Source organism: Anabas testudineus, chromosome 19 (genome assembly GCF_900324465.2).
Source record: "Anabas testudineus chromosome 19, fAnaTes1.2, whole genome shotgun sequence".
Taxonomy (NCBI): Eukaryota; Metazoa; Chordata; class Actinopteri; order Anabantiformes; family Anabantidae; genus Anabas; species Anabas testudineus.
Window position 1 is genome coordinate 11,868,260 of NC_046628.1, and position 25,535 is coordinate 11,893,794.

At 40.3% G+C, this 25,535-nt stretch overlaps 1 protein-coding gene across 7 annotated transcripts; it reads right to left on the reverse strand.

Moving 5' to 3' along the window:
• Positions 1-797: 797 nt before the first annotated feature.
• Positions 798-25,535, reverse strand: pax2b (paired box 2b). Of its 7 annotated transcripts, XM_026351502.1 has the most exons (12): positions 25,487-25,535; positions 25,200-25,202; positions 23,767-23,932; positions 23,227-23,424; positions 20,041-20,120; positions 19,825-19,944; positions 12,411-12,586; positions 9,584-9,698; positions 4,113-4,118; positions 3,492-3,593; positions 1,696-1,782; positions 814-938 (listed from the first exon to the last, which is right to left on the reverse strand). In XM_026351502.1, the coding sequence occupies exons 1-12, from the start codon at positions 25,527-25,529 to the stop codon at positions 862-864; spliced, it is 1,173 nt and encodes a 390-aa protein (XP_026207287.1). In that variant the 5' UTR covers positions 25,530-25,535; the 3' UTR covers positions 814-861. The 7 variants fall into 7 exon arrangements, with proteins under 7 accessions (XP_026207281.1, XP_026207280.1, XP_026207287.1 ...); XM_026351499.1 differs by lacking the exon at positions 25,200-25,202 and having other exon boundaries at positions 25,487-25,529; XM_026351498.1 differs by lacking the exon at positions 25,200-25,202 and having other exon boundaries at positions 23,767-23,944; positions 25,487-25,529.

Sequence of the window (25,535 nt, forward strand, 5' to 3'; positions counted from 1 at the left end):
AGTCATTACGAATTATAAAAATGAAATAAAAAAATCATTTTAAGAATATATTTACTAGTTTCTTGAAATCTTGCAAATAGTGAGCCATGGTGATATATTGTCATGGCTGCGTCTATTTTCAAACGGATGTTTCTTTATTTATTTCATTTCATTTTTACATCTTGATTGTGTATCACAGAGAACATGTCCTAATCTTCTCATGGCGTCAAAAGCGATCGATTTACTCATGCTCGATGTTTGGTCGTGACTGCTCAGATGGATAAAAACAATGTTAGCCTGCCACAGCCTGCACGTGCTGCTGCTAATCTCCTCTGATCTCACCGCGCTGCCATTTGAATCGAGTGGGAGACAAATGGAAAAAGGAGTGGGGAAAAAGAAAACGGCTGCTGCTACTCTTTAAACTCTGGACAGTGTCCCTGCAGAGAGCTGTCAAGAAGAGGAATGTACAGTATTGATCCATGATGGGATGAAACTGTGACACTGCTACAGGGGGAAAATAAATTCTGGATATTTTTTGTTTATAGTCTTTCTCTTTTTTCATTTTTTTTTTAAATTAATTGCAATTAGCCACAGTTTTCATTACGGGTGTAGCATCTTTCTGATGTGTCTCTGACGATGACTGGTAGTTAGTTATTTTTTTATTTTTGGCTTTGAACGTCCAAAAAAGAGGAGAGAGAAGGAGAGAGAGAGAGAGGAGAGAAGTCGTCTGCAATCCCCCCAAAAAACGCTAAGTTTCTCATTGTGTGAGCCGGAAACATTTTATGCACAGTTGCTCAGTGTCCAGTGGACCATGCTGCTCACACCGGGGCAATATGGAGGCTGAGGCCATGATCCTGCAGGTTGATTTGGTTTCCATGGTAACTAGTGACGGTCATAGGCAGTGGCAGCAGTGGGAGGGGCGGAGCCTCTCGATGCGGCACTATAATAATAAGGGGAACCTGAAAGTTAACAGAAGAACGAACCATTTGAAAAACCAACAAATACAGTTAATACTGCCATTTACCACATTATTATCATCAGCAGTCGACTTTAATTGATAAGATGTGAATTGACTATTTGTTAAGCCCCATCCATAGTTACTACTAGTTGCTACTATGACTATCAAGCTGTCTGTTTAATGATTTTTAAATCACCTTTGAAAGACTGGATCCTGGATTTCAGACATGCTTGAAAAGAATCCTCACTTGATCTCAAGGTGGTTTTATTTTTAAGTCTGCGTAGGATGATGAACAATCCAACATAACCGTATTTGGCTGCACAGCTCACACATACTTTTTATTTTTTTAAATGTATGTCTTCACTTTCAGTGCTACAAAAGAAAAGGCCTTCAGGATGAAGACTAATCCATGGGTTTGGCAAATGTAATGTTATGTTGAGTGATAAACAGGCATTTAGTCCAATAAAAAGTAAGGCGGAGTGACTAATTTAAGGACTATAGAGGCTTGAAACACATTTAAACCCAGAATACTGAAGGTGTTTATCCAAACCTTCCTTTTTCTTGTTGGCATCTCACAGCTCCCTCTCTATTCTGAATAGTTTTACTTTTCACATTTCTTTGTAAGATATAACTCTAACTTCGTTATCATGGGTCTCACAGCCCCATAAACATCGCTTTAGCATGTGGGGAAACCTAAAGCTTGACACCCCAGTTGGGCTTTAGCGAATAGTCGATGAAGTTTCGGCCTCTCTACTCACTTAGTAGTGCTGGGTTGCTGAATCGCCAGGCTTCGTTGTAGGTTGTATACTGCGGATGACTGTAGGGGTTCCCCGAAAACTCACTCCCTGCAAAACAGAACAACAAATCAATTAGCATTTCAATGCGTCAAACCCATTACTCCACATGCAGTCATTTCTCGTCATTCAAAACAGGATGCTATTTGAGGGGCAAAATGATAGTCATCGATGTGCGACCAGTCAAGCAAGTAATTTATTTCTTTTTCATTTCACTTAAGTTATGCAACACTGAACAATACAGGATGTGACACTGAAGGCGGCTTTCCCTGTCCCATTTATGGATATCTACCCATTCTTCTTCCTCCAGTATATTCCAAACTGACCTAATAAATACAGAGTGGTAATAAACAGTTTCATGCATACATTTTTGGTTTGCTGTAGTAAATCCTGCAGCCTCTCTTGGAGGAATTTTACCATCTCCAGTCTGAAAACCCTCCAGTCTGAGCTCTGGTGCTCCTTGAGACAGAATGTCATTGCAGGGTAAGTAACTTGGAGCATGTTAGTGAGCGCTGCTGTTGGTTTAACACATTTCTTTCATTTTACGAGACAATAAAGGCTATATTTTATATGAAGCTGGTGAAAAATGGCTTTGCTTTAACAGTGTTTTGCGCCTGTCACTAAATCTTAGTGGTTGTGTATAGGATGAATGGGTTGTAACACAAAACCACAAGCCATGGGATTAAGGCCCTCATCTTTTGCTTTGGGCCACATAAGAACAAATGGAAAGTAAAAGTATGTTTGACTTGATGCTCTTCCACCCACATGATTTAACAGTTTTATTAGTTTAAATCCAAAAGTAAAGCTGGATTGCACTGTCACCACATCTCCCTTTGGTTTTTACTGGTAGCTACAAATTGAGTTAGTGGTTTACAGAAGTATGTCAGAGATGTAAAGTCTATATTTTCTAAAATGAAGCAGAGAGAAAACCTAGAATGCACTTAAACAGCAGATGTTAAGTGTTTTTAAATGAAAATGCTTCAATGTAATAATTAAAAATCAAGGGTTAACTAGACTTGTAATTGTGGTTATAGTTATATATAATATAAATATAAGATATGCTTGCTAGAGCCTATGATGAGTTGTGTAACTGGTAAACAATATGCTAACCAGACACACACACTGCTAGTTTCCTCAACCATGTGGTGTAATCAAACCAAAGTAAGATGCCAGCTGTGTTTTGGTAGAACTGACGCTTGAGTTTAAGAAGCATGTAAACTAGCACCAAAACTGCATCCCTGCCCTGTTCCTGGCAGTGAAACACAAGCCTAGCCTCCTCAGAGAGACAGCAATTTGAATATTTACCAGGCTCCCATGCCTCTGCCTTTTGACCCTGAACTGTTTGCTGTGAACCTGAACTGCAGGTTAAGTAGAGGAGAGGAAAGGGATATGCTCTGGAGCGCAGAGGCTTGAGAGAGCTGTGGTGGTGTTTATCGATGGCTGGTGAGAACGGCCACGCGGGAAGATAATGAGCCAATAAGACCGAGGGGAAAGCAGCAAGGAAGAGAGAGCGACTGTCCTCTCCCCCGTCTCTGATCACTTATTCAGCCTGTCTAATCCAATCATACACTCAGAGCTAATATAAGGACGTGTTTGCCTCATACTCGGCAGGTTAATAGTCATCACCTCTCTGCGCAATTTGGCTCTAAAGTGTCCTCACTTTGCTTCATAGCTTCTACACCTGTTGGTTTTGAGGGAAACACCACCTGTTAAATAGAACCTAATGACAGTATGAAGCAGTGACGTTGTCTATAACTCACCAGGAACCATTCCAGCAAGCGTGGAGGTTGGGTAGCTGCCCTGGCCTGTGGGGGGAACGTGAGGGGGATACCCAGGTAAGGTTGTGTTGGCCATGTCCCGGCCTGCAGAAACAAATGAACAAACAAACAGAAACATATATCTTCAATTAACAACTACTACAACTGGAGAACTATCTGCTCATGCAGGACAACAAAAAAAGATGCCTTTAAAAATATTACATAGAAATGAATTTGTCTGTAGAACTGCTACACAAAAAGAGATATTGAGATACTGACACTTTAGCATTAAAATAGTGCATTGTCATATTACTAGACATAAAATAAATAATTGTAATACCATTAACAGTGAATTAAGGAATGTTTAAACATTGCAGGCGAAGATGGAATAAATTTTAAGCAGTATATGTACTATGTACCGTGTTTTCATTTTCATTATGTTAATATTATATTATCTTATATCTCTGCTTTTAGTGTTCAACTTAAAAACTGCTTCCAGCATACAACGACTACAAAACACCACACTTCATGTCACGTCACGGCTCATCACCACCACAGCTGACAGTCAAGAAGACAGTCAAACGTACCAAATAGGACGCTGTCATATAAACTTTTCTCTAACACCAGACACTGCCTGTCTCTCTAACAGCTGAAAGAATAACTGAAGTCGACCATTCAAACTTATCTAAAAATACAGTAGCAGCCTTGGCTGCTTTTTCCCTGTAACTGTGAAAGCCAAGCATGTAGGCCCCTTTTCAGAGCGTCACCCATCTGCAGATATTCAGCTCTGTAATTGAGAGTGACGGTTGGGTTGTCCTCATTGGCCGTGGGTACATTTACAGCACGTAACCCCAATCTGCAGCAGGGACCGGGGTAGGAGAGGCCCCTGCTCTATTCTGAGCTATGAGGGCCACTTGGATTCAAAGGGGAAATAGTTTCCCAGTAGACCTTTAATGAGGATCCAGAACAAAATACACAATGATAATATAACAGAACCAGAAGACAACAGTTGACTGATCAACAACAGTTATGCTGTTGCTTTAACAAAATAAACTTTTATCACAGATTGATTATTGAGTGAAATCTTGACAAAGTGGACATTTTGTTTGTTTTTAATACTTTATCCTTAATAACAGTCCAGAAAGAAGTATATTTTCTATTTTTAGCCACATACTGTAAATCAAGATGGTTAATTTTTAAAAGAAACAAACTTCTGGAAAATTAGACCTGTTGATGCATCTTCACTGAACTTGTTGATACAGTTGTCTTATTCGTTTATGTGTAATACATATATCTGCTACATCGTTAAAATGCTGCTTAAATATAAAAGTATAAGTCATAAACTTACAGTAGGTGACTGTTCATTTAATAATATATTACTTGAAAACCGTAAAGCTTTAATACGTCGTATATAATTCGCATGGTGACTCAAATTTGAAACGGGTTCTCATTTAAAACACGTGTGAAAAAGAAAATTGTGATCATCAAATGATAAAGATACAATTCAGTCTTATGTTGTACAACTGTTCTTTATTATGTGCAGATCTCAGCCCTGATTGCTGTATTGTGTGAGGACCTGGTGAGATGTGTCATTTTGGTTAAAGCACCGAGACTCGAGGGCTGCACAGTTAAAAAGCTTTACAGAGAGGAGTGAGGTCATGCCGGACCTTTCATTTATAATAAGAATTAGTTAGCCACAAGCCAGTGCACATAAGTCAAAGGGAGCCGTGGGAGTACTGTAGGTGGGGGGTCCATCAGGGGTGAGTCCATTGTGTGAGTGTGTGTGTGTGTAGACATTGGTAGCTATTGTCTAACTATCTTAGCAAATACTGACCCAGTCTTCTAGTCTTCTAGTCCCTATTAGTGTAAAAGTAAAGAGTCAAAATGTGATAAAAACAATTACAGAAATTGAATTTTTACGCTGGAAGCTGCTTTTTTCTGTAACTCAGAATAAACCAATCACACTTTATCCTTATCACTTTATGTTCTGTAAAAAAAGCCTCATAAACTAAATTCCATTAATGTTTGTACACATTTTAATAATGCTGTTTTTGTTCAAACTTACTTAATGTGGGTCAGTCACTTGTATCTTGTAGCCGACACCTGATCAATATAAGCCCTTATTTTGATCCAGTCTATCGGATCGAGACATCAATACTTTCAACTTAACCATCACAAAATGCTTCTACCTTTGTTATGGATTTTTTGTTTTATGCTTTGATGTTAGTCTAGATGAGTAAAAAATCAAGCAGGATATTATTAAAAAAAAAAAAAAAAGCTAAGCTAACAAAAGCTAGTAACTTGAGAAGTGGATAATATGTTATGTTAGATTGCGTCATATCGCATCATGGAAATGCGATATGACGCATTTTCATGATGTGTCATATCATCATGCTGTATACGAATATTTTCCATGAACCTTGTTTTCATCACGTCGACCCTGATGATGATAATAACAGCCTGTTTGGCTGGATTTTGTATATTTCAGTATACAGTTGGCAGTGGCTGCCAGTAGCTCGGTGACTGTTGTTTTATGTCCCCTTTAAAGCCCTCTTTCAGAGAGACGCCAGTTTGGAGAACTCTCTGTACAGCAACGATAGCCTCATTAGCTGCTTCCTATCCTTTGTTGTTTCTACAACAGAGATGTGTGTTCAGATTCTCATTAGAAGATGGGCTTCTTTATATTGTCTGTTTCCCCTGACAGTCCCCTTAGATTGAATGCTAGCAAATCAAGCTATTTATTTTCCTCTGCCCTCCTTTTCTTTTCCTGTGAAAATCAATTCAAAGATTTTTTGGTTTGCTGTTACAAAAGCCTGTTGATTTCTGTCTTATTTTGAGAAGTGGCTTCTAATGGTCGCTGCTGAGCTGGGAATACAGTAACTCCTACTTGTGCGAGACAGAAATATCAACATTTTACTGACTGGACATGCTTGAGTCTTGTGATTTTCCAGGTATTGAACCAAAAGGTAGAGATGAGGGCTTGATTTGCTCATTGACACAGTTTTAACACTGGAAAACACCTTTTTGTGGAGACAAGGCTCCTGGGCTTTATCCTAACCCACAACAATGTGACAGCAAACATTAAGCACAGATTTTGGATTAACATCAACTCAGTTTCTTGAAAAGCAAACAGAAAATCAGGGTGACCTTCTCTTTATTTGGCACAGAAACAAAGTCATTTGTGAACGACTCTTTGCTTGCAAGAGTATTAAATTTAGCATGACAGGGACACCTTCATGTTTGCTACAACAACAACCAAAAATCTTTGACCTCCATTTTCTAGGCTATATGCAGAAAAGGGGCAATTTATCACAAGCCAAAAAATCTCAGCACCCTAATTAATTACAACTAAGTAAAGAATGTTTGGAGAGCCAAATTGCTTTAATTCCCTAAACACCCACTGAAAGTCATTCATTATCAAATGTGTGCTCAAAGGTTAGTTTGCTTTTGTGAAGAAGAAATAAGCATTAATTTCGGTGCCTGAGCCTGCGTTTTCCCCTGTGGCGAGACAGGCGCGCGGTTTGTCATGAGCCCACACATCACTGACGGCAGGTTCGCTGTCTGAACGTTACTCGCTGCTCACTGGACGACAACAGGTCTGTGTAGAGAGCACTCACTCACATTAATTGAATGCTAAGTGTGGATAGTTGTGTTTGCTGCGAATGGCAATTTTGTTTAGAAGTATAACATGAAGGGATAAAGGAGTGTGCAGAAGACATTGCTTGAGGAGCAGAAGTGTCATTGACACAAGAGCTTTAAACCTTTGGGGGTTTTCAGATGCAGTTACTCAGTGGAGATGTGTAAAACTCTGAAAGCTCAAAGGAATCCACTCAGCACTCGAATGTGGCTCTTAAGTCTGAAGCACCATCAAGAAAACAGCTCTTACCAACTTCAGGAAATACAGAAACTCTGTATAGAAATAGTGGACAATTTGCCATATCAAGGCCATCTCTCCATTTATTTCTCAAAATACACAAAAAGTTCAGAGCTCCTCCTTCTGCTATTCATAAATTCACCCAGGGTTCACACTATTTGAATTTTAATGAAGAAGAATAAGAAGCACTTGAGATGAAATCCATCTCTCGAAGGGAATTCATCAAAGAAATTACTTCCCATATCAACAATAGATATTACCCCACAATATGCAATTGTCCTAGCCACACATTCATGGAACCCTTTGGTGTTTTTATGGGTTAAGAGGGACTATTTAGCAGGTAATACAGCATTAATGTGGAGGAAAGGGAGAGAGAAAAAAGCAGTTTTAATGGAAGTGGCTTCTTGCCCCTGAATTTTGATGATGTGCACAATGCCCTTAAATCCCTTTCTTATTTAAGCCTGCTTTGCAGGTACTTTTGGACCCTAATAGGATAAGCAGAGGACACAAAAGATTTCTATCTCTGAAGTCTTTCAGTTCACTGAGAATCCTGATTTCTGGCAATGAGCACTTCATGAATCATTCATTTTTAATAGATTATGCAAATTCCAGGACATAAAATCAACAAGATCAATAACTACAGGCGTTTTAATTGGTGTTCGAAAACATTTTAAGCATGAACGTAATCTCCAGTTCTCTCCCCCGTAAAGACACAATTAATTTGAAATTGGATCTTGGCCTACTGCAGATAATTTACTAGTTTTTGCATGGCTTAAAATTCCTCTGGTAGGCTTATCACAGGCAAGTAAACTGTAATACTCCATTAGAGAGACCACACACCTGAATATCACCCATTATCCACAGAGTCAGGCACTGAGGGAAAACCAAGCAGAGAAGCCACTAACTAAATACTAATTACCAAGTGGAAGTCGGAGTGATGTTTGTTCGTTAGTTTGACCTCTGTATGTTTTATTTCTGAGCCTCCAATGAGGCTTACCGCCAGAAAAGGGCATGGAATAAACTTATTAGCTAATACAAAAGGAAGTCATGTTCTTTTCACTGAAACACACACACACACACAGACACACACACAGCAACACATCGATTTGCCAACAATCCCATCTTTCTTCCTCCACATGTCTCTTTGCACCTGTAACACAGTAAGGAGACTCTCTCTGCAGAGACCATCTAAAATATCCCAGGTGCAAACAAAGCCGCCTGCAGAACCAGGCCTGCTTTCTATGAGACTATCAGTTCACAAAGGACAAACATACACCTTTCTTCTCAGGAGGTCTGCCTTACAGGGGAAATCTACCTCCCACATATTAATGAGAAAAGGGCCCTTTTTTCTCATAAGGCTGCTTGGCTATCATTTGAGAAGGGGGGCTGCTGCAATTTTCAATCACCCTGTCCTCCCCCACGCAGACCTCGTTGCCTTTGATGGCTGCTGCATAATTATATGAATTTTAATAAAAGCTCTGTATATTAATCTCGGGGCCCTGACAGTCATCGTAAACTTTCAGTAAACTTAACCTTCTTCTTGGTAATAACACAGCCACAACGAAACAATATTTCAATTAGCCAGGCAGTCATTAACTGTGACAAGGAGAGGAGACGACGGTGGGGGAGAAAGAGAAAGAGAGATAGGAGGGTGAAATAAATGATCATGGTCTTAGAGTTAGGAGGCAGAAATGCCAGAGTGTATTTACCGAGGCACATTACTCGTGCTTTGAGACACACAAAGTGTCTCCTAGCGAACAAATCACAAGAGCGACGCAGCAGCAGCAGCCAGCGAGCAGCCGATCCTGCATGGTGGCCCTTTTTGTTTTTGTGAGACCTTGCTCTGATACACAGTCATACTTCTGATGTGCTGACACCCAAAGGTCCTTGTCCAGTGGTGACTAAACAGCTCACCCCACACCTCCCAATCTCTCTTGTAGACCTGCTTGCTCAGCACAAAAAAAAAAAAAGAAAAACCCAGACTGTGGACAGCTGCTAAGCTTTTATCACGTCAGTGTACCACCTTTTCAGCTCAGAGTGAAATGATATTAAGAAAGTCTTCACACTTGACTTTTTGGTTTTGCTTTTATTTTCACACATTGTCATCAATTGCACAAGCACGCTTAGCCTTGTTGGCTTTTACATTGTCGTCGTTTCAAACCCCTCAGCTGAAGCTGTGGCTCAGCGGCATAAAGGCGTATGGTATGGCACTTGATCTTACCTACAGGGTAGCTTTGTGACACACTGGGGCCCAGGTCTGGGTTGGCGCTAGAGGATAAACTGGATTTGACTTCGTCCAGGCTGGAATTCAGGGCAGGGAGCGAGTACTCATTAGCCTGGGAAAAGGACAGTTGAATCATTACACAACCACACAATACCTAGATGGAAATCCTCCCTACTTCTCCTCCATTAAGTGGTCCACACAGGCCTGTGTGAGTATAAATTTGTATGAGAGCATTGTGTGTGTGTGTGTGTGTGTGTGTGTGTGTTCAAGCTGCAGGGTGGCAGTTCAAGCATATCATGAATGTATTTTGGTATTGTCTGAGAGGAAGTGGGATTTTGAGATGAGTGAAAAGCCAAGGCGTCAGCTGGCCCTTTGTGCTTGACTGCAGTCCTACCCCTGATCAGCCAAGGGAGAAAGCAGTTCGGCTTTGTTACACGCACACCATGTGGTCCCGTCTGAGAGACACCATTCACCTTTTTTTGCTTTTTGCTTTTAATTTGGAGTTGAAACCACCTTTAAACGGCATCGCCTCTTATCTCTGAATGGTGTAACTCGTACAACATGCTTTTTGTTACTGTTTAACTGATTTAGCTTTTTGTGTGAATTCAAATATTGCGTTTAAAGGACTAGTTCACCCAAATCTCTCTCTCTCTCTCTCTCTCTCTCTCACACACAAACATATTTTTAGTTCTTATGCATGTAATTGTTTTATATGCCAAAGAATTGAGATATAACTCAATTCCTCAATAACATCTATGTCTGTGCTGAAGGTGGATGAAATTTGTACACATGTAGCTCTTTAATTTTACAATAAACACTGGAATCATTAGGAAACTTGTGGGTTTAAGTCTTCTTTTCTTAATACGAGTTGTATAGGAATAATACGTGACCTTTTGTTTTTCTACAAAACCCTACAAATTAAGCTAAACATCTCCAGTGATATTTTCTGAAGCTGTAATCCAAAATTAGCATAATTATAGTAATAATAAGCAAACAAATGATGAACCTATGCACAAAGTTAATGTCATATTGGTTATCCTATGCTGTATAATGCATGTTTACTAGTTTTATATATGATTTTTTAGTAGTTTAATTAAGGATTTGAGCTCCACACACAGAATTCCTTCTACCTCCTTTGTACTTGGTGGAGACAGAAATATCTCAGGCAGATATCTAAAAGCGGCAGGAGATAAAAGTTAGGATGTCTTTTCCTAAATTGGATAAACGGATTTTTTAAGGAAAAAAAAACTCATTAATGAAATAATCTCTTCCTAACTTGTCTTTCATCTTCATGTTTGCTTTTGTAAATCCACTAAAAGACACTCGTGGCAGATGTTAGCAGTTTGTTTTAATGAGATGAGACTTCCGGAGTCTGAGTGTTGACAATGTTTGTCCAAAGCCCAGTTTGAGCCTGAGTGGCTCAGGGGCCGCACTCCCACAGGGGGACGCCTGTGACCCCGCGCTTGTCTGCCACTATCACCGATAAACTCTAATTGTCTGCTACAACTGTTCACTGGCACAATGTCGGATGTTTTCCTCTATTCTCTGAAGCTTCAGACGCCAAACAGACGTTTTATCATGCAGATAAAGGGCAGGAGGGGGAAACTGAAAAGATAGGTCTGAAAAGGATGACCAAATGGCTAGCAGAAGTGTGGGAGGAGTGAATCCATTGAGTTTTGCATCTCCAGAATGGGTTTTTAATGCCTAGCTACAGAACCCAGACACTGGCTAATAGGGCCACATTTTCACAGAAAAAAAAAAAGTGAGGCACCCATGAAAGGGAAAGTGCTCTGATTAATATTGCATTAAATTAAAGCTGATTTTTCTGGGCTGCTTCTGGCGTCTTTTCTTTTTTTTTCTTCCTTACTCGCCCCTTTTTTTAGTCTAACCATTTTCCCTCTGCCTTTTAATACTCTCCCTGACGCTCTTTGTGATTGCTAGTCATTTCCAATTCGTTTTGGTATTGATCTTCCAGTAGAACTCAGTTTTGTAATTAGCTGCAAATTAGGCCCTCTTCTGGAGGTGAGGCCTGTCCCACTGATTTATCACCTGCGTAATGCGCCCCGATTGGAGAGAAATTAAAATGAACTCAATTAGGCGACTGCTTTTACTTTATGGGTCCGACTTGTAGTTTGGTAGGAGAAATTAATAGTCTCTTGTTGTTTAATAGTATAATGAAAGTAAATAAAGGTTATCCATTGTAATAAGCTCAGAGCTTTTAATAAGCTGTGCTTTCTGGCTGTCGTTTTGGTATGGGGGGTGGCTGTTCCCCATATGCCTCTTAATTTTTGAAATGAGGATGGATGGTGGCTGTGTATATCAGAAGGAGCAGGAGTATACAGAGGCTGTTTGTAGTGCTTCATACATTCATTTCGTGAATACATGTTACAGTAAAAGCAGCTTTAATGACTGTGCCAGTCATTAAACATCAAGATATGACACAGAGTTGAAAGAAACAAAACAAAACAAGAGCAAGAAGCAGTAGATGAATAACACAGCAGAAATGAAGAAAAATCTAGGTATTGATTAATTTCATGTTGCCTTACTGTTATTCTCAATTATAGGGGATACAAGGAATGTGTTTTTCATCACAAAATCAATACTGTGTGGGAGTTTTCTTAGTGATCCCTCCAGCATTACACATGCTTGGTGGTAATCCAATGTTTGGCCATCTCAGAGATTTCTTTAATTAGCTTTTGTTTCTGGATATGGTTTGGGACTATCTGTGGCAAAGGTGGGGAGTTTTTGTAATTGATTCAGCAGCACATGCACAGTTTAGGTGTATTTCACTGAAGAAAAAGTGATGAGTTGCAGTTGCACTAACCTGTTCATTTTTGATATGCTCCGCTGTAGGAAAGACGTCAGGGTACGAGGGGCGTTCAAAGACCCGGTCCAATGCTTCCAGCTGCTGCTGGGTGAAGGCATCTGCCCTCAGATGTTTCCGTAAACTCTCCACACTACCCTGAGAATCACTGTTTGGGCCAGAACCATCTGAACCATCTACAAGAAGAAAGAAGCAACAATCGAGACACTGACCCCGGGAAGCTGGCCTTTACTTCAAGCTTTGCACTTTATATTCTCCTCATGTTTTTTCTGAATCACCTCTGTGGGGGATCTGAGGAAGACAGAAAAGGATGGAGTGCAGTTTTTCTGCACCTTAATGGCTATAGTGAGCCACCGGCTACATCAGACAGGCTGTTCCCTACACCCCACACCCTACGGTATTAACACCATCATGATGTGAAAGCCTTCTGGTAATTGATGGATTACCATCACTTGCAACTATATACATGTTGTGGCAAGTATGTGCACTAATGAAAGCAGCAGCTAGCCCATTATATTGCCTTTTCTTTCCAGCCTACTGGTGCTGGCTGAAATCAAGAGCAGTTTTCTTTTTAGAAGCACAATTTCCTCCTCCTCCTCCTCTCCATCCTTTTCACAATTCAATACTACTTTCATTCTCTGCGAGTGTGTGGCTCCATTTGGAAACAGCAGCAGAGGACAACAGGCTGAATAAAATCGTACAGTCTAGTTCAATCATCCTGCTCTCCAAACACAGGAATTTTCTCCTGACTCTTGACCCGATTACTCGACTGTTGGGAGAAGGATGCCTTAGCTTTTCCCATTGTGTGCAATGCTTTAAAGCCTTTACACACCATCCTGCCATTCCTCCCTCCCTTCCTCTCTTTTTTCTCCCTCCTTCTCCGTTACCCCCACCTATCCTGGCTGCATTGGTTTTGTCTCTAGGTCTCTTCCCCAGATCCCAGAGAGCTTCAGCTCCCTTGCAAATCTGTCATTCTAAATTTGCGGCAGATTATGTTCTCCCTTCAGTGGGAGAGTGGTGATATATGATATGCAAGGCCCCTATTGATTGCCTGATCTGGTGGCAAGAGGGAGCTGAAATGAACTTGAAATGAACATCATGCCTCAACTCATTGTGCGTATAATACTCCACTTAATCCCACATTTTTCTCTGCCATGGAATTCAATTGATCAATCATGTCTGTGTGATAGTACCATTTGGGAGGGTTATTGCCATTCTATTCTGCTGCTTGACCTTTTTTCACAGGCTGAGACCAGAGGATGAACCCGACTCTCCTGTGAGCTGAAGGAGCTATAAAAGAGAGTGTGAGTGTGTGTGTGTGTGTGTGTCAGAGCACGTGTAGGTGTGTCTAATTTCAAATAGTGCTGAGAGCTGCAAAAACGTCACACAATAAATAAGTTAGGGGTTTGCTAAAAATAGCTCATTAACTATTCAATTTTTACTGCTAGTTAACAAGAGATGCATGATCCAATACAACAGATTGTTATTTGTCTTTGCCTATATCATTATAAAATCGAAAATGACTGCTTTCTGTGATGTGCTCGTCAGTCATAACTGGCTGCTGAGTCAGCTTTAATAATGCACAAATGTTACAAAAAACATTTTTTAATAGATATAATTTATGTAATATAAAGAGTAGTAGTGGTGGGCCAGTATTCGATACGGGCAGATATAATGTAATGGAAAAGAAAAATTTGGATAAGGTGTATTTGTGTAAGTATCAAAGTATCAACATATTACAGTTTTACATCAAATTAATCCTAGACTAAGCAAAGATAACTGGATTTTTGAAAGCCTGGAACCTGGAAACGAGTAGCTTTAACGTGACATTAAGAGTTGAATTTGGGTTTAACTGTTTCATCTGTTCAAATGGAAATGTCTGATAAATGTGTGAGTGACATTCCACTGTGAACTATTTCCCCCCATGCTTTATGCTAAGCTAAGCTAGCCATTTCCCCACCATGCACGACTCGTTTATGTACGGCATCTCAAATAAGTGATTTCTCGAAATCAATGAATTGTTCTTTAAGATAAAACTTTTTTTTTTTCTCGTCTACACATCTGAGCACGCTCAGGTGAACATGCAGCATGTTTTGTTGGCCTCACCTTCTTTCGCTGCTGCTTGTCACTTTATCAAACTCAATTGTTCTCTTTGCTACCAAAGCAAATAGAGTCATTAATTACTTTCTATCAGCCAGCCCGAACCACAAAACCTGATCAATAACTCCCACCATATTTGTCATTCACCACTGTGGAATACACTTCCCACACACAAGACAAACCATCCTGGGTCAACCTACACACTCTTCCTCCCACTCAGAGTGAAGACAGCCCCATCTGCCCTCCCAGCTACTGATTCCCATCTGACAAATCAGCAACAACGTGCTTTGGTGATGAAGACGACTCAGAAGACATTTTGAACATTTCTGCAGGTGTGTATTTATGCTGCTTAGAGGTGAGTGTGTTATGTTAATGTGGTTCGAAAGTAAAGCAGCAGCAGTTGTTTTACTAAAATGTCTAAAAACATTTTCTACTGATGGTGATGTTGCTACCATGATGATGAAAAATGATAATGTTAACCCAAGTCATGTCTGTGAAGATCATCCAGGCTTTATCTACTTTTATATCCCAAAGTAAAGGGTGAATCGTGTTTGATTTCAGGAGAGCGGCCTTCACGAGGGATACGCAAGTGACATACTAGACAAACACAGGAGAAACTCAACTGCATCAGGCTTTGGTCAATTTCATCGATCAGCACCTTTGGTATAACCCAAACCATCTCATTTCTATAAGCTGCATAATACTAGAAAAGATTTTACATATATGAAGGAAGTTAGTGACACGAAAGCGACAGCGTAGTTGTGTTACGAATGAAAAAAGTGAAAACCCTGCTTGCTTTCTGATCTCCGTGACGATGTATGATCAGGGTGCCGGATTAGTAAAGTTACTGAAACCATAGGACACAGAAATGTATCCAAAGCTGTTCGACCATGCTACAAGCAATTTAACCCTGATGAAGTGGATTCATTTTAGAAATTATGTATTTTAAGGATCTACTTTAAGAGTCTCTAAAAGCACGTATCACTACAAAACGTCTTAGCTACTCTGCCCATTATGCAGCGATGGTACTAATCTTTGACCACAGTGGCTTTGTTGGTGTGTTCCATGCTTGTCCAGCTTCGTGGTCATTTATTGATCATCTCTGGAGCTGAGTGTATTCATCTTGACATCAGTCCGTATTAACACTCTGGTAATGAGGGAGCAGCCTCTATCAGATCAGATAACCAGCTTTATAAAGCAGACTCCTCTCTGTGAGTTTGGCACCCGGGGGTCACGACCCCTAGCAGGAGGCTTTAAGCAAAGCAATACTAGGTCTGGGAGTGAATCTGAGTGACTGTCTGCCAAACAAAAACAGAACAATTATCATGATTGAGGTGCACACTGACAATGAATAGTAGTTTTTTTCGGACTCTCTGTCTCTAAAGAGGAAGAAAATTATTTCATAGTCAAAATTTCAAGTCTTTCACGCAATGAAAACAGAGTTTCTACTTTCTTATTAGAGGCACAGGGGGATGAGCTCACACTTTGAGGTCATGAAAGCGTCCCTCAGATGAATGCGCTTAACCCCCCCCCCCCCCCCCACCCCCCCACCTACCCCACACCCCAGTCTGCTCCTTGTTTAAATAACATGTCAACATACATAGACTCTTGTTCCCTTAACGCATTGTTATGTATTTCACAATAGCACACCTCTATTATTTCCCGCCTGATTCAATTCTAAACGAAATCAAATTAAAACTCATTTGCATCAAATTGGATGAACTCAGGTGCATTTAGTTTTTCTAATTGAATGTTTTGATTATACGTATAAATGAAATACTGTCTCTGTTAGAGAAGAGGTAACATCCCTTACTCTTGTATTAGCAGTGGAGTTCATGAGCTTTTAAAGGTTTTATTAATGTTTGTCAGTAGAACGTAGCGGCATTTTTGACATTTGGCTGATTTCAGAGTTCTTCCTTCTCTCTTTCAAAACAGTTACTGATACACAGAGTAGGGTGTGACGGCGACCCGCTCCTTCACTCATCTCCATCCACACACTTCAACTCAGTCCTCATGACGCTCAGAGATGAGAAATAATTAATTCAGCAGCTACTGAAGCACAGAATCACATCCGTTTTCACTGCCACTGGCTATTGTTGTTGCCTTTTGAAATATACTATGATCATCTTATCAAGAGAATTTCTCTCTTGGTATTTTTTCATATATCATTGAAAAATCTGACACAAAGGAAAAAAAAAAAGGATTCAGAATAGCTGAAATTAAGAATCATCTACAGGTCTGATTGTGTAATTTGTAAGCAGCTCTGAAAGGACATGAGATGTGACTTTGAAGGAGCAGACACACTTCATGGACACTGCATGTTCTTAACAGACCTCCGAGCTGTGGGCTCACATCAGTTGAGCAAACTTACTAACAAGAATAAGCAAATTTGTACTTAAACATCAGTGACTGTGTGAACATGCTTGGTTTACATCAACACAGAAGCAAGTGAAGCTTCTCCGTTGTCTTTTCTGAAGCCTACAGAAACAGTAGCGGTGGGGGTGGTGGAGTCGGGATCCAGGGGTGAGGAGAGTGGTGGGGCACTTGGATGTTAATCTGTAAGGTAATAGCTTTTCTCAGCAGAATTGCAAATTCTAATATATGTCACTTTGTAAAACATGCGGACAGCCATGGTCACCAAAGACACCATCTCCAGGGGACTCTCTCTCCCACTCTGTCCATCTGCAACAATGGCTGCCAAGTGTAACATGCTACTTTTAATTTGCAATAACACGTGACAATAGCAGATTAATGGCTCTTATGACACCTGTGTCCCTGAAGCTCCTCTTGCCGAGACCCAGTGTACATAACGTGTGTCACACTACATTATCTCTACATCCCTCCTGTAATGGGGGACCTTTTTTTAAGGGCACTGCTGACTTGGAAACTTAAGAGCTGTCTGCCTGTTTGGCAAAGAGCCACAGCTACTGTCTAAAACAAACACTCTGGGCTACATAGCCAATCCATTTCACTAGGGTTTGTGTTGCACAGTGCCTCCCCTTTCCCAGGTCCTCCCCTCCCTTCCTTCACTTGCCTTTGCTCATTTTTGTTCATGTTTTCCACCCTTAATAATGACTGCTTGTGCCATAATCATCATGAGGCTTAGCAAGTTAAATAGGGCTCAGGCAAGCTTCTGTGCTGTGAAGAAATTTAATCCAAGCAATAACTGACTATAGACTACTGCCTACTGAGTGATACAAAATACATAATAAAATAAAAACCTGAATGGCAAACAAGGCAACACAGAAACGCAGACATCATCTGGAAAAGATGTACTCTTCTTACTTCTTTTCTACTTGTCTACTGTGGATATAAAGCGTTTATAGCCTTGTTTGGTTATTAAAAACGCAAAAATCTGCAATCTATACTTGATCATTTCTGCACCATGTTTCACCACGGGACTATATGGAGCCACATACACATCAAGTACCAGATCAAAAGTAGCCTAAATTGCAAAGCACTCACTATTTTCCTGATTCCACTTCTTGTTCATCTAAACAAAAATTACTCATGGATGCAAAAATGTCCGCATTTCTCAAAACTCAGAATACATGACGTGTTTTAAATGTTAGCATGTGTACCATGCTTTATGTGGTAACGTTTTCAACAATACACTCCATCTAAAAATAACAATAATAATAATTTTGTTAGTCATATACATTGTAGGTTATGATACACCAGAGATATGTGGCCCAGAATGAGAGGCCACTTCAGTCCACCAGTTTTAACATCTTGGAGTACAGGTTTTTGTTTGGTGAGGTGCACTTTAAGAGAAGGCAGCAACAGGACAATAGTGTCTACAGGGTAACATCATATGTAATATACTATTCTTACAAACTGTGGCTTAAGGCAAGACATTGCTTTTGCACCCGTATGTGTACAGCCAAGGCCTGGGGTTTATGTTTTGGAAAGATAAAGTATCCCTGACCCTGTGGTTCCAAGTAGGCACATAGGCACCAGCTGGCCCTTCACAGAGTATATAAGAACTAAAGGTCCCCCTCCGTCACCCTCGGTACAGGTCCTACCCTGTCGTAAACACACAGAGGAGCACACACATCCACACACAGCTTTCTTCTCTTTCCTCGTAATGCTGGCCGAGCACCTAAATCACAGAAATGGCAGCACATCAGGGGAATCATTTGAGACTGAATAGCCATAGAAACATAGTGCTGTCACCTGGAAGACCTCCACAAAACAGGCCAGTTCTTTGCCTCACACACACATACGTTATTCCTCTCCATGCCCTTTAATACCTCTTTGCCCTTCAGTAGCAATCTGCATAGAAATGTGTGCATTCTATCATTCGGTGACTAGACATTACACCCTGGCTAATATGAGAGGTCCTCGAAAGACTGAAAATGAACCCTTGAAAATACCAGACGTTTGCATTATGCCTCCACGATTGCATCTCTTACAGGGAAAGACTTGATTATGTCATTTGCCATGTCCACGTCATGCTGGTTTTTATATCTTTGCCAGGAAATCTACCTCTGACAGGTCATTAGTCATCCCTCCCTCCCCGCACGCACATAAAACATCAATTCCACTCAATATCCCGCAAACCCCCGTGCTTCTCAACAAATGCCAGAACAAAGAAGATGCTATGTAAACTGCTGCCGTGCTCTGATTAGCTCTCATTCCACAGCACTGCAGAAATAAGGCACTCATTCCCCACCCTGTTTGAGATAACTGCCCCTTTTCAGCAGCCACATCATCCCTCCATAGCCATACCCGCCTTGGAACATGAGTGCATCTGTTTAGCTATTCTCATCAGCTACTTATGTAGTGACATTAAGGAAGCCTATTGCTTACAGAACCAATAATCTATATCGCCTCAGGCTCCCTTATATCCACTAACCTACTACTTCAGCAGCAGCCGAAGTGGAGCCACTTTTGTTGAAAAAAAAAAAAAAAAAGCCCTCCACAGAGGTATAGTGGCTTTCTTGACTGAACTGGGTGGTTGGCTACATCATCTTGACATGTAATTATCTAAAGGCCTTTAATCACTTCCATAAAGATTAATTGCAGGAGACAACAGCGGAGGTCGTGTCTTCAAATCAAAAGACTCCTTGGCAGATTGACACAGCGGTGTAACAGAGTTCAGACTTAGGTGTTTTATAAGGGTCATCTACTGGAACTGAAGCAGGTTTTAATGCCGTAATTGCAAGTTCAGCAAAGTGGGTTTTATAGCATGAAGGTGCAGTGATTTCTATTCAACTTTTAGCTTCTTTTGTAGAGCTTTCGATATTTTCCAAATGCTAATCCTAAACCTCAGCAGTGTTTTGTTTTCTTTGTGACACAGAAATGATCTTACCTTCATCCCGTTTCCTCTTTTCACCGTTGGATCGCGGAATACCCAGAATCCCATTTATGGAGTACGATCCTGCGGGGTCGTTGGAGGCGCTGGTTACGGGTGGAGAGGCTGTGCTTGGTACTAGAAAAAGGATTTTTTTTTTTTTAAACAAATTGTGTTTTACAGCGAATACATGCTTATTCCGTGTGCTGCTGCTGTTGTTGTGAGCAGTGTTACCTATAGTATGGCCTGGTGTTGACAGGGATGTCCCATCTGGGGATGGATGGAAAGGTTGTTGTACTTTTGTTCGTATGATCCTGGGGAACAAAAGAAAGGCAGATGAAATGGCTTTTCTTTTCTATGCCCGACTTCCCTCTATTCCCCTGGATATTTCCAAACTGCCTCACTAATGTGAGTGTACAGTTGGAGATATTACATGATTAAGATATCAAATGCAACTCATACACAAGATGGGAGCTAGTCTGTGGTTCTACCTTAAAGGTGAGACCTGAAGTCTTCATTGCACTTTTGGTCTGAGTGATCTTGCAAACAAAGCATGAAATCACATCAATTCACCTCAATGATCAGCTTCACTGACTCTACCTGGCCCACACTAATCAGCTTGCACCCTCCCTCTCTTGCCCCCCATATGGAGGGGGTTTCAACTGGAGCCAATCGCAGCCCAATAGCAGGCCTTTGCTTCCTAGATCAAACATCTCTGTAGAACCAGCAACTCCCATGTGCCAATGCGGATGAGGTTGTATTGATTGGGGCTTGGGGAGAAAAAGTTAGGGATTAGTCACACGGGCAAACAGATGCAAATAGAAAGCTATAAATTATATGTGACAGGAAAGCAATAGTTCCTTATTGCCTTGCACAAGCTTACGCCAGCATTAGATTCCTTTAATCTGAATGGCACTTGGGGGAGAAAAGGACCTGTCACAATAATTTGTAAACTTTAAAACTATTCATCATGGATGCCATGAAAGCACAATGAAACCGTTTGGGTGAGCACTATAGAGCCTTTTATGATTGATTTCTCTGTGCAATTCAAATTTTGTTCCATTGTTCTCTCTTTTTTTTTTTTTTTTTTTTTTTGCATATCCTTTTTCAGTGGGATGAAAATATTTACTTGCGCAGATAAAACTGCACAGCATGCTGCACCCAGATTATAATTTCAACTCGAAGATATGCTTCTCCTATTATCTTCATGCTCTGTATTTTTCAGAGCCACATCAGATGATTTGGATATTTATATATATTGCTGTATGGGTGCCAGAGGGCTTCAGAGGACTAAATCCAACACTGTAAAATATATATAAAAATCTTCCCTTTGAGGCAAAGCTACCCAGCTTTTCCAGAGAGCGCATATTGATGTTTTAGGTTTTTTTTTTTACTTCTCCCCATAACAGTTATTCGACCCCTTGACTTGTGTGTGCTACATAAATTCAAAGACTTTGTTTGGTATCCATGTTCTTGATATTGAATAAGCAATTTAGGAGAATGAATTAATGACCTGACTGTTGCTGAAAATCCCCTGAAGAAATATTAAAATTGCTTTACTTCTGAATCAATAATTTCAAGCGTCATTGAGGACCTTTTTTTCTTTATGTCTGCCAGCAGGGCAGCGTTACTTGTTGTTTGTGGTGGCCCTGACGCAAAGTACAACACTATCTCTGTTGCTTTTAATAATGCATGCAGGGAAAAGGTGTTTAAATAGCGCAGCTTCTTTAGTTAACAGTGATGTCACAGAAACTCACGACTGGCTCCACTCTGAACCATCCAACTGGAGAAGACTTTGGCTCCAGTTTTACAACTGTCTTAGCCACATTTAAATGCATCTCATCATTTAAAATGAAGACAGCTTTGCTTCTTCTAGTGACGTTTAAGCAACTTGAAGCAGCGTCAGATGATCTGGAGCAAAGTCTGCCATAATGATTACACCGCTAACGATGTTTTAATTGATTTCCGTGGACTGCTCCTTTAGAAATCCAAGCATGTATTGAAATATTTGGCCCCAGCTAAATCAAAACAAATGCTTGTGCCGCCTTATTTGTGTGCACGCTCCACTGAGTGTGTGTGGTGCTATAGAGCACAGAGCAACACATTGAAATCTTCTGCTGAAAAAAAGAAAAAAACCATGAGCTTTTGAGCCATAATAGAAATTCAAAGTAGCTCTCATATTTCGCTGATAGAATTACTGCTCTTTATATTTGCAATTTAATTTCCCACATAAACAAAGACACATAAGCCGACCCCCCAGTTCAAAATAGAAAGCTTTAATTGGAAGTGAAAAAACTTTATAGGGCTCCTTTAATGATATTAATGTACATTTTGAATTTATCACATACATGTGTCTGAGCCTCCTTAAATGGGGCTTTTTAAGCAGCCACGAAGCATGAAATGAATTTTCTTCAGCCTTTTCTCTATTTAAAAGATGTCTTGTGCGGAGCTGTCCATGCTCTCCCATCAGCTCATTAAAATGTAATGCTGATGCTGGCTCTATGGAACACTGCCTCTTAACCAAAGTTCATCACTAGGGATCTCTGGTGGTGGTGGTGGTGGGGGGAGTGAAGAGGGGTGAGGTAGTGGGTTGGGGTTGTCCTGAGTCCTCCTATAACTGCCATTCTCAAAGTACAGTGCTACTTATGACTTTCTTTAAGAAAATTGAAGATTTTCAGAAGGAATGGTCATAATAATAATATTAAATTTGAATATTCTGTCTGATAAATACACATATCAGGGATTTAAATGACCTTCTTTATACCATAATGAAGGCAAAATGAACATTGCATCTTTATGCATCATCATAATGTTACATCAAATTGAGTTACAGCACAATTACACCTCTAGTGTTAAAATCAGCAGCTTTAGTGATAAAAACGAGGATTTTATTGAGTCGTGGTTGCCTCTGATTTCCAATAATGTACTTGATGCAACATTTTGCAAATTGCAGCGGATCTATTCTCCTCTAATTACCTCATTTTCAGACCATTTCTTTAAAAACCAAATTTTGCAGAAAAGCCAGCGTTGCCCCTTTTGAGTGCTGCAGCTCCTGCACATTAGATGTGCTAAAGAAAATTGGCCTGCTTTATAGCGCCACGGGATCTGGTCACCGAATATTGATCGGTTTTCATCTCGACAGATTCACTCAGTCCTGGATGTACTGCTGATTGTTGAGGGAGTTTGGTCTGAAAGATTGAATTGCACCTCTGAGACCGCAGGCAGCCTCGGCCGTGCCGGGCAGCATAAAGTTGGTCAAACAATATTCTGCTGTGGGTGGTGAGCTTATAGCACCGATATCCTGTGATGAATGATTTTTAATTTGCTATTTGCCTCTTCATTAAAGTGTTTACATCCTGTTTTTTTTTTTTTGTGCATATTTAAATAACAAAAAACAAACACCTTTATTTGGCTTCCTACCTGTTAATGGATGAGACGCTGGGAACTGTGTCGTTGTCGCAGATGCCCTCTGCCAGCAGTCTGTCTCTGATCTCCCAGGCAAACATGGTTGGGTTTTGTCTCTTGTAGTCTGCAATTTTTTCCACCACCTTTGGCGTGGCCACTTTAGGTTTAGAGCCACCGATCACCCCTGGTTTGATGCTGCCCGTCTCGTAGTACCTGCAAAAATAATATGCATCAGTGAGAAGATGAGAGTTGGACGGTGATAACCTCAGAACAAGCTTTGGTGAGGTCCACTTGTGTTTAAAATGTAGTTAAACATTCGTGTCTCAAAACAAACTCCACTTTCCTTAAAAACACGAGTCCATCAGTGCGCAAATGTGGAAAAACGCATTCTTCAGTTCTCTCCAACATCCACATAAAAATAATTTTAATCTTTAAAAGCAGTGTTCATCTAGATTTTAGGGAAAGGTCAAACGCTATTTTTGTATTTGTTTTTAGTTGTTACGTTTCGGGGTCCCCTCCTCACTACCTGCACAGCCCACCTGGCTTTTCACCCACCTGCCCAGGATCTTGCTGACGCAGCCGTGGCTGACCCGTAGCTGTCTGGAGATGTCGCAGGGCCGGACGCCCTGGTGGGCCAGCTCCACTATCCGCTGTCTCACCACGTCCGGGAGGGGTCTGCCGTTCACAAACACCCCGCCGAGCTGGTTCACACCTCCGTGCCCTACGTGGGATACAACAGCAGCACACACACAACCGTAACATTACATAAAGTCGTTGGGGAGACGCAGGCGCAGGTGAGTATGTTGCTGAGTGTTTATTTTATTTTATTTTTTAAACCATTTGGAGACAAAAATAATGGAAATAAAAATAAAATAACTGCAGATTAGTTGGCAATGATTTTGCCTCCAGAGGAGATGGATTTACATAAATTAGCTGCATTAGATAAAAGCCTTAAAACAAAAATATTATTTGAATGTTTAAAATCCTTAATTAAAAAGTTTTAATTTTTTACCAGTTATGATTCATTATTTCACATAATTAATGTTTTTTATTTTTTATTGTTGGTCATTTGGAAAAAAAAACCTAACAGTTAATCAACAACACTGCAAAACAACTGATGTATGTGCACATTTAAAAATAAATATTTTTTAATTAAACAAAATGGACAATACACACACACAGGTGTTGCTTATTTTGTCTCTTCTTGTTGTCTGTTTTTATTCCCTCTCTCTGAGTAAATAATGTAATTTATCTTCAACTTCAACTTTTTAAAAAGCTGAATATTTACATCAATGTCTTTAAAATGCTTTGAATAAAATAACACAGCAGCAAATGTATTTATCTTTGCCTGTCACACAGTTTGCTCCTTGAATCCAGTCTGAATTAAACTAAATGTGGATTTGTGTCATAACTGCGATTTAATTTCTGTAAATAATTAAAAAATATTGATTTACTCGAGGCTCCACTAGTGTTGTGTGTCTCACTGGTCAGAGACGGAGTCAAAACTCAGGCTTCACATTTTCCCAGCAGCGTCACGGCTCATTTTTGGCGTTAAGTTTCAAGCTCCTTCATTTTCACTGCACGATAATTTTAGATAATTGAACGAGCTCTGATTCCTCATATTACATCTGATTTAATAAATAACGTGGCTGACAATTATTCACACACGTTGACCAGATACAGGTCAACCACACTGTTTGTGGCCTTAAGTTGGACTTTGGACTTGCAGATCTTTTGATCATTTGAATAATGGATGTGCAACCAATGTGTCATGACTTGTTAGGGCCGAAACACACACATAAATACACACACACACACACACACAGTGCGCGGGAAGCTGCAAGGTGATGCACGTTTAAAACGCAGTGTACTTGCCAACGCATGCTTTTTGTTTACTATGACAAGTTGAATTTCAGCACAGCATCACTCTTTGTACACAACTATTTTGGTTAACTTAAATTTTTTAAAATTATATTTTTCTATATTACTGGCTGCAAAGATAAGAAGAGGTGTGAAATATGAGGAGAATATTTATCCCACTATCAGCCTCATGTTTCCATGTTTGCCTCTGTTTGCCTGCATGTCAGTTTATTAGCTTGCAACTTGTCTTTTTCATGCGCAAAGATGCTGTTTGCACCTTCAAACTTCTCCGTGTTCTCTGCTGCAGCTCTTTGCATAAAGCAGAAATAGGATTATATAAAGTGTCTTCTTATTGTTTTTGATCCGCATACAGTAAAAGCTGCAGTGGCAGAAGAACTCAGGTTGTGCTACTTACGGTGCATCGCTGTGAACGGGTCTGTTTTGCAGTGAATATCCATTGGATA